General features: G+C 38.7%; 2 protein-coding genes across 2 annotated transcripts; one reads left to right on the top strand and one right to left on the bottom strand.

Annotated features, from left to right (window-relative positions):
- The first annotated feature begins 567 nt into the window (after positions 1 to 567).
- Positions 568 to 6,199, top strand: LOC112464253 (E3 ubiquitin-protein ligase Ubr3-like). The gene is made up of 8 exons (XM_025031123.1): positions 568 to 1,644; positions 3,571 to 3,784; positions 4,023 to 4,151; positions 4,564 to 4,829; positions 4,951 to 5,195; positions 5,293 to 5,410; positions 5,518 to 5,924; positions 6,011 to 6,199. The coding sequence occupies exons 1-8, from the start codon at positions 1,401 to 1,403 to the stop codon at positions 6,197 to 6,199; spliced, it is 1,812 nt and encodes a 603-aa protein (XP_024886891.1). The 5' UTR covers positions 568 to 1,400.
- Positions 6,200 to 6,829: 630 nt separating this feature from the next.
- On the bottom strand, positions 6,830 to 8,050 carry LOC112464252. Its single transcript, XM_025031122.1, has 2 exons — positions 7,923 to 8,050; positions 6,830 to 7,828 (listed from the first exon to the last, which is right to left on the bottom strand). The coding sequence occupies exons 1-2, from the start codon at positions 8,036 to 8,038 to the stop codon at positions 7,495 to 7,497; spliced, it is 450 nt and encodes a 149-aa protein (XP_024886890.1). The 5' UTR covers positions 8,039 to 8,050; the 3' UTR covers positions 6,830 to 7,494.
- Between the last annotated feature and the right edge of the window lie 35 nt (positions 8,051 to 8,085).

The following is an 8,085-nucleotide window of genomic DNA, read 5'->3' on the forward strand; positions in this document are numbered from 1 at the left end:
TTAAGCCAATCAACTTGCAGCTTTTACAGAAAAGTAGCAGTTTCATTGGCTTAAACCGAAACTCGGACACAGTTCTAACATCGTGGACACAAGGCTTTATGGCCATTGCACGTAACAAAGTTTTAGTTATAATCGTAAGGCCGTAAGAAAATAGACCAATCACGGTTGATTATTCTCCTTGAGCTCGAAGAATAATCGAGTGTGATTGGTCTATTTTCTTACGGCCTTACGATTATGACAAAACCTTGTTACGTGCAATGGCCTTTAGAATAAGATAAAAAATAAATTAAACCGAGATCAATATATTAATCTACATTGATAGAAATAGACACAAGTCAATCAGAATTTGCTTTGAAGTCACATGGCGTTAAAGGCCACAAAAAACCGTCATTAAGAATGAGATTTAATAAATCAGCGAACGAATCGACCAATCACAGTCGAGAATTCTCGGCTGCAATTGGTCGATCCCGCGTACCGCTCAAGTTTCCTTTGCGCGCCGGCCTTAACCCTGAAAAAACGCACCATATGCACCGACCCTTAACTCGACTCGCCTCACTTCACCACGTCGATAAGGCAGACCGGTCAGCGATCGTCGAGCTCGTACTGCTCGTAGCAAATCGGAGTGGACGCGCCAGTGGGACTGTCTGAGTGTCTGAAGTCCCACATCGCTTTTCGATCATCAGTTTCCTCGTCTCTTCATATCCTTCTCCGCGAGACGGTCGATCGGTACGGTTCTCGCGATCGTTGATCGTCGATCCGCCGATACGTTGCTTCGTTCCTCTCGCGTGGCATTCGTGTCGTCTCGTCTCGTCCTCTCGTCTCGCGATTCGCCCTGTATCGTCACCGTCGCTGTATACCGCGCTGTGCCGTGCCGTGTCGTGTCGTCTCGTCTCGTCTCGTCGCAACGGGCGCGATTTCGCCCGCTGGGCGCGATCAGTTTCGTTAACCGGGTGCAATCGTCGCACACTCCCTCCCCCGCGGGTGTCTCGTTCTTCTCGAAGCGGAGGCGGCTGAGGAAATCGTCCGTGCGTTCAAGTCGTCGTGGCGCCGTGAACGTTAACGTCAGTTAACGTTAACGGTAAGGGGGCGGGGGGGGAGCCCCGAGCTCGGAGTCGCCGACTTCGTCATGCCGTCGGTCACGACCGCGACAACGACGACGGCGACGACGACGACGACAACGGTGTTCTCCGGATCGGGAGGAGCGGCGTTTTCTCGCTGCTGATATGGGGCCACTGACCGAGCGTTTGGTCCTGGTCCGCGGACCCTCCCTCGAAAATAAGTAAAAAAAAAAAAAAAAAGGAAAAAACAGTCTCCGAGCGGGTCTATATAAGGAGATCGTGAAGGCGACGAAGGCGACGACGTCTTTTTCCAAGTGTAAGACGACGACCGGGGTCATCAGGATGGCCTCGACCTCGACCAGCACGTCGCCCGACGTCCAGGTGCTGATGGGCAAGGGCAAGCGCGGAGCGGCGGCCTACATCAGCTTGACCACTGGCCTGGACACCGGCGGCTGTCCGCAGTACCTCAACGAGCTGCTGGACGTTCTGCTGAATCCCAGCAAGCCCATCGACGACTGGGAGACCATTGACTGGTGCAAGTGGCTCATGGCTGGCGGCCGGACACCCGACGAGTTCGCCAGTACAGGTGGATATCAGCGATGAAATGGTCCTGCGACGGCGGGCAGAATGGGTGGCTTGTGACGAAATTTAATAGCTCTATGAATAATGTTTCTATTGTTAAATAGGTAAACGCGAAGCTGTTAATACGAGGTACATAGTTTTGTCAATACAGAATATGCATTCTGCAAAAAATTTGCATTGTTTTGCAGAAGGCTTCTGTCTGTTTGTTGTTGACGTTTGTTATTTTATTTGTTGAATGACTGAAGTGTCGACACAGCAGGTGGAAGATCGTTTTTGCGATAAATGTTTACTTGTAGCTCGAAACAAATTGCTAATATCGTGTAATATTTATCGACTCTCGTTGAGAAAATTTATATACTTTTGTTATAATCAGAATTTAATGACACATTTTACTTGGAATATATATATATATTTATTGTTAACTTCAGCTACTTGGAATTTATATAAGCAGCGTCAGAAAATCGAAAACGATAAAATTATTTTTACAAACAGCAATTTAGCATTCGATTTTTGTTACAATAAATAATACAGATTTAATTTACGATATCGTATATGGAGTGCCTAAAAGAGTTAAGGTCAAATTTATATAACGCGTTATGTGGTCAAATAGATATGGAAAATAGCCAGAACTGTAAGAGATCAATGATACCTCAGAATGCTATAACTTTCGTTAAGTAAACCTTTGATTTCTTAATTTCTCAGATAAACCGTTGACTCTGGAAATGTCTGGTATTGTTTAGAATACTCCACTTTTTGACCTATTGGGTAAATGTATTTTGCCCATTATAATCACAAATCTAAAGCCACTTTGAAAAGAAAGGTGAAACATTGGAATGAATAATACTGACAAAATTAAAATGTTTTAAAGGCTGTGAAATGTGTAGACAAAAATTAAAAATTGGTTGTTTCCGAGATTGAGGACTCCTCTAAAGACTAATAAAATTCATGAGAACAAGATTTTGCTGGGTAAATAATTAATTTTTTGTATCTGTTTAAAAAGAGTAATTCCTGGACGTTAAGAATGTCTTTTTCTTCTATCGAAATATCTTGAAACTTTGCATAAATTCGCTGTCATTCTTTTTAAACGTCTTTTATTTGATAGAAACATTTATAACTGTTATTATATAATGGTTTAAGTATCGACGTTTTGTCCACTGTCCTATGAATTTTCCGCAACGTTTAGATATAGAAAGAACTTGTAAACGTAGTTAATTTTACAACAAAATAATGCAATCTTAAGACAAAATTATGTAAATATGAAGAATTACTACTGGTTACAGTTATAGGTGTGCTCATATTTCTTATTATAATAAATGTTTTCACACTTCGCTTCGTATACCTTATTTGCAATGTTGCAGTTTTATAAACTGTACGCGCAGATATAAATATGCAGAATTTGCGTATTTGGCAGCACTAATTTTTCAGATAAACATATAGTCACAAGAAGACAAGTATAGAATTGCAACTATAGTCGATGACGTTAGCTTAACTTGTGTGTTACAAAAATCACATTGAGTTTCTGTTCCAAACTGTTACATAAGGGCATTTTTATGCATTGAAACATTAATTTTTATAAATTTGTTATTATACGTATATAAATAAGAAATATGTTAAGCAACTTATAATTACATCATTTAGATTACTTATTACTATTCATATCTGTGCATAGAAACTATAGAATATTAAGAAGAATTTAATTATTTCTCAGAATAGTCTTTCTCTTTCTGGAAGCAAAGTATTTTTTTTCTCATATTAGTTTTTACAGATTAATTTTATTAATATACTTTAATAGCGAAAACATTTAGAAACTTGATGACAATTGCAGAAATGTATATTGTAAAATTACACTCCAAAGTGGCAATAATTGTATTATGACAGTAAATTAGAACTGTGCTTTTGTTTACTAATTAAATTCTTACTTTTTTTTCAGTACGCAGTTACGATAATGCTACCACCTGCGGTCTGGTATGGACACCAAACTTTGTAGCGTATCGCTGTCGCACATGCGGCATATCTCCCTGTATGTCCTTGTGTACCGAGTGTTTCAAGAAGGGAAATCACTATCGTCACGACTTCAACATGTTTCTCAGCCAAGCAGGTGGTGCATGCGACTGTGGCGATACGTCAGTGATGAAGGAGACTGGGTAAGATGATTAACACGAGTACATTCCATGCAATAGTGGAAATCTGTAGGATATACTGAAATCATGTTGATTTCGAGAAAATTTCAATTTTCTTTAAACATTACTAATTCTCTCCCTTTTTCTCTCCGTTGTAAGATTTGTCTCAGGGATATTTCCACAGATTTCCTTATGCGATTCTTTATCGAATACTTTATGAATTATTTTTCTTTATCGCTGACTGTCGTTTTTTGTCTTACAGATTTTGTGATAGGCACGGGCCAAACGCTGCTGTAAATAAATCAGTCGCACCATCTAATCTGATGTGCGTAGCCGAGGCGATGATGCCCAGAATTATTCTTCGACTTATACAACATTTACGTGAAAATTGGTACGTTGATTACATTATACTCCGGCGGAAAGTTATTATCGACTTCTTGAGTGATGAGTTTGTAGTACAAAGTAGGTCTTTCTTTAAACACATCTGAACTCTTAGAATGTAAAAGACCTTTTGCTCTCTCTCTCCCCACATGATGTAAACTGATATGCATATTTTGGAGTATGGATATCTTAAAGTTGCATAATTTGTGCTGCTTAGAATTAAAATGACCATATCTTAGAAACGAAATTTTTTTAGATCTATGTTTACTTAGACTTTTAATTCTAAGACGTAGAATGTGCCTGTAAATTTGTGCTTGAATTATCTTTAAAGATTTTTAATTCAGAAGAATATTGGAATAAAATTGTAATATATGTTAATAATAATCATTCTAATGATTGATTATTGTTTTGCTTATTTTCAGTAAAATGGGGGTGCCAGATTACAGAGGTGCTATACACGAGGCAGACGCTTACTTGACCATGTTGCTCGACTTGAACAACATGGGCGCATTAATGAGGCACGTTATGACGTCAGCTCTCACGAATCCGCAAAAGTACCGAGGCCTCATGGATCCCTCCGTATTAACGGGACAATCGGAGTACGACAGCTATTGTCAAGATAGCAACAAAATATATCAGCATGCTGTGAAATCGCTACCAAATCCCGAACCTCCGGACGAATATAAAGGTAAGTAATTGCAATATGGACAATTTGACGATAATTTTGTTATCAGTAATGATTTTTACAATAAAATAATTTGCACTAGTATATTCGACTTAATGACATGATTATGAATTCTTTTTAATAGAATGCGTGTCACTTCAAGAGCACTTAGAACACACCACATTTTTGGAAGAACTGATGTTCTGGACCGTTGCTTACGAGTTTCCGCAGAAATTGGTCTGTCTGCTCTTGAACATGTTGCCGGATCCCGATTACAAGGAGGCTTTAACTCGCGCCTTTGTGTTACACTACAGCAGGATCTCAATGATGCTCGAACGTTCCACGGATCCCGACACGTTGAGCAATAGAGTTGTGCACGTTAGCGTACAGGTATTTACCTTGTTTTAAGAAATAACATGTATGGCAAATTTTCATTTACGTTTTCTTTATATTTTTGATATTAATCGTCAACTTTTATACTTTTCAGCTGTTTAGTAACGAGAAGCTGGCATTAAGGATGGTTGATCAATTGAAGTTATTACACGTTATGGTTATTAGTTTAAAATACATGATGAGCAAAATACTCATTCAAAATACCTTGCACGGTACGTACGAGTCTTTTTTTAAGATGAAATAAAAATAGACTTAAAATATAAACTCAAACGGAGTTTGAGCAGTAAGATTGAAAGGAAGATTTATTTTTGTATTTCAGATCCAGATAAGAACTTCCATTATGTCGTGGATTGCGGACGTCAAGTGATGAAGGAGCACTGTTACTGGCCATTGGTTTCCGACTTGAACAACGTGCTCTCGCATAAGCCGGTCGCCGTTAGATTCATGAGCGATAATACTCTCCTAGAAATGTGGTTCGACTTCCTGTCTATGTTTCAAGGCATGAATGTCAATCAGAGAGAGTTAAGTCAGCACGTCGAGTTCGAGCCCAACACGTATTACGCGGCGTTCAGCGCCGAGCTGGAAGCCAGCGCGTATCCAATGTGGGCCTTGGTGTCGCATCTCCGTGGGCCTGAAAGTGCGTCATTAAGCCGACAAGTGCTCAGCTTCTGCCTCACAGCCCTGCAGGATTGGCTCGATGCCGTGAATTATACGGATCCGAATGTGGTGAGTGCAACTCTTTTCCATTTTACATTGTACCTCAATGCATTTATAATTTATACGTTCTTCTTCATCGTTTTTTTTTTCCCCAGAGTGATAGTTTGCAAGTATCGTTTCATCTACCGCTTCATCGGTATCTCGCGGTGTTCATGTGCCAAGCGATCCGACAGCAAGGAGCAACTCTGCACGAATTATTGCCGCCCACGGATATGCTACATCTCCTCATGATGCATCCGCTGCGAGTACAGGTGAGTGCACATTTTTCTTTCCGTTTTAATTAATCCTTTGCGGACGCACAATCCAAAACTTGTCAAAAGCAGCTCTTCGAGTTTTCTTAAAACCGAAGACCTTTAATTTCTAAATGTAATGCTCCTTATAGGTCTTTTGCACCAATATACGAATTATTTGATATTCGATCAGACTGTTTATTTATTTAAATAATTAGATTAATAGAAATACGATTGAAATACTTTGGTCCGCAAAGGGTTAATGGTCTCGAGATGAATATGGGGATTTCTTGTCGACTTCATGCATATCTATGATACATTACTTCCAAACAGTCAGCACATATGCAGATAGACTTCGTCATTATGACAATTTATTTTGAAAGACATACATTAATTGTCACATAAGGAAAACCGAAGAAAAAATTGATCGACGTACAATATTACGTACAAAAATATTACGAACTCAGTTACGAAAATTTCAAATAATGTCCATTATGAAATTATAAACTAAATCTGAGAGACGGTTTATAATACAATTTTATATAAAGTCGCGATATGGTAAAAAAATCATTGTACAATACTCTTTTCTAATCTTAATCTTAAATCTAAAATGAAATATTTTCTTACATCATAATCTTTTGGAATTTCTTAAATCTGCTATATATGTATGTGTGTATATATATATTTTTTTTTAATGGTAACCAAATCGCACTGCAAAGAAAACGGCAGCATTGTGCCGTCACAAATATTTATCTACAATATTTCTAAATTCAATATGACAATATGAGATTCGTTAAATATATCGTAAATCTTAAAAAAGTTTTCACTAATATTACTGACAGATAATTAATAATGAGTATAACAAGTTTAATATAAAATTTATACGTAATATTACAGAGAGTACAAGACTTAAATATTATTGTTAATTGCATAAGAAATGTCGGTTTTACGTCAGAGATTCTGCATTTTCAAATTAAGTAATTTTCAAGGAGACAAGGTATACGCAGTTAAAAAAGATTACTCGGAATTAGAAGTCATTTTCGTAATCACACTTCGATCGAATGTAAAATAGAATCTAAGAATGGAAAGGGTTAAAGATAATAAAAGATTAAGTTTTGTATCTCGAATGTTAGATAAATTCCAATATCTATTTTTTTTTGTTTCGTGCTTTATTTAAAAAATTCAATTTTTTTCTACAGCTGAAACATTTGAAAGTGTTAACACATTTCGTATGCAATAACTCGATACATATCTTCGTTTTTTACCTCGATACGTATATTGAGGTCCTTGGCAAATCACAGGTTCTTTAATCATTATTTCGATAAAATATTCAAAAAACACGAAAGGTTCTACGAAGCTTTTATCTCATTCGGACTTTCGAGAACCGGCGGTGCCGGTGGCAGATCGATCTGTAGGTGGGGCGCGAAATCGTAGGTGGTCAATTTCAATGCGACGAATCCGCCCGAACCCTTTCGACCCTTGTGAAAGATACCGGCGCCTGAGAGCGGTACCGGCGGATTCGGGGTGACCGGTTGAACGTCGATGAAGGGAATCGTGCTTTGTGCGGCGTCCTTGCGTCGATCGCTCGGTGCGAAGTTCAAGTATTGATTCTCCCCGGAGTCTGGTACGTTCGGCAAGGAATTGCGAATCGGTATGTCGGGTTCGGTGTATGCCAACTCGGTTCTAAAAACCATAGATATACGATCAACGGACAGCGTTATCGCGCGCGGAAAAATCAAGTCTCTCTTTGCCATGCTAAAAAGGGAGTAAACCTCACCTGCTAGTAACGTCGTTGCTGTGCCAGAAGCTCTTTTCCTTAGGTTGAATTAACAATCCGGATGTGAAGTTAAACGGAGATATCATTATTTCCAAATTCAGCCGGCTACCAACCATTCGGAACCGGATACCTGAAACAGATTTTAAATATTATAATGTTTAGC

Source organism: Temnothorax curvispinosus, unplaced genomic scaffold, assembly GCF_003070985.1.
Source record: "Temnothorax curvispinosus isolate PA1 unplaced genomic scaffold, ASM307098v1 QBEX01014047.1, whole genome shotgun sequence".
Lineage (NCBI taxonomy): Eukaryota > Metazoa > Arthropoda > Insecta > Hymenoptera > Formicidae > Temnothorax > Temnothorax curvispinosus.

Excerpts from the sequence above, each read along its gene's own strand:
- LOC112464253 (XM_025031123.1), top strand. The coding sequence starts at position 1,401 with ATGGCCTCGACCTCGACCAGCACGTCGCCCGACGTCCAGGTGCTGATG. Across the intron at positions 3,785-4,022 it reads TCAGTGATGAAGGAGACTGG|ATTTTGTGATAGGCACGGGC; the intron begins GTAAGATGATTA and ends TTTGTCTTACAG. Across the intron at positions 4,830-4,950 it reads ACCTCCGGACGAATATAAAG|AATGCGTGTCACTTCAAGAG; the intron begins GTAAGTAATTGC and ends TCTTTTTAATAG.
- LOC112464252 (XM_025031122.1), bottom strand. The coding sequence starts at position 8,038 with ATGGTTGGTAGCCGGCTGAATTTGGAAATAATGATATCTCCGTTTAAC. Across the intron at positions 7,829-7,922 it reads AGCAACGACGTTACTAGCAG|AACCGAGTTGGCATACACCG; the intron begins GTGAGGTTTACT and ends TATGGTTTTTAG.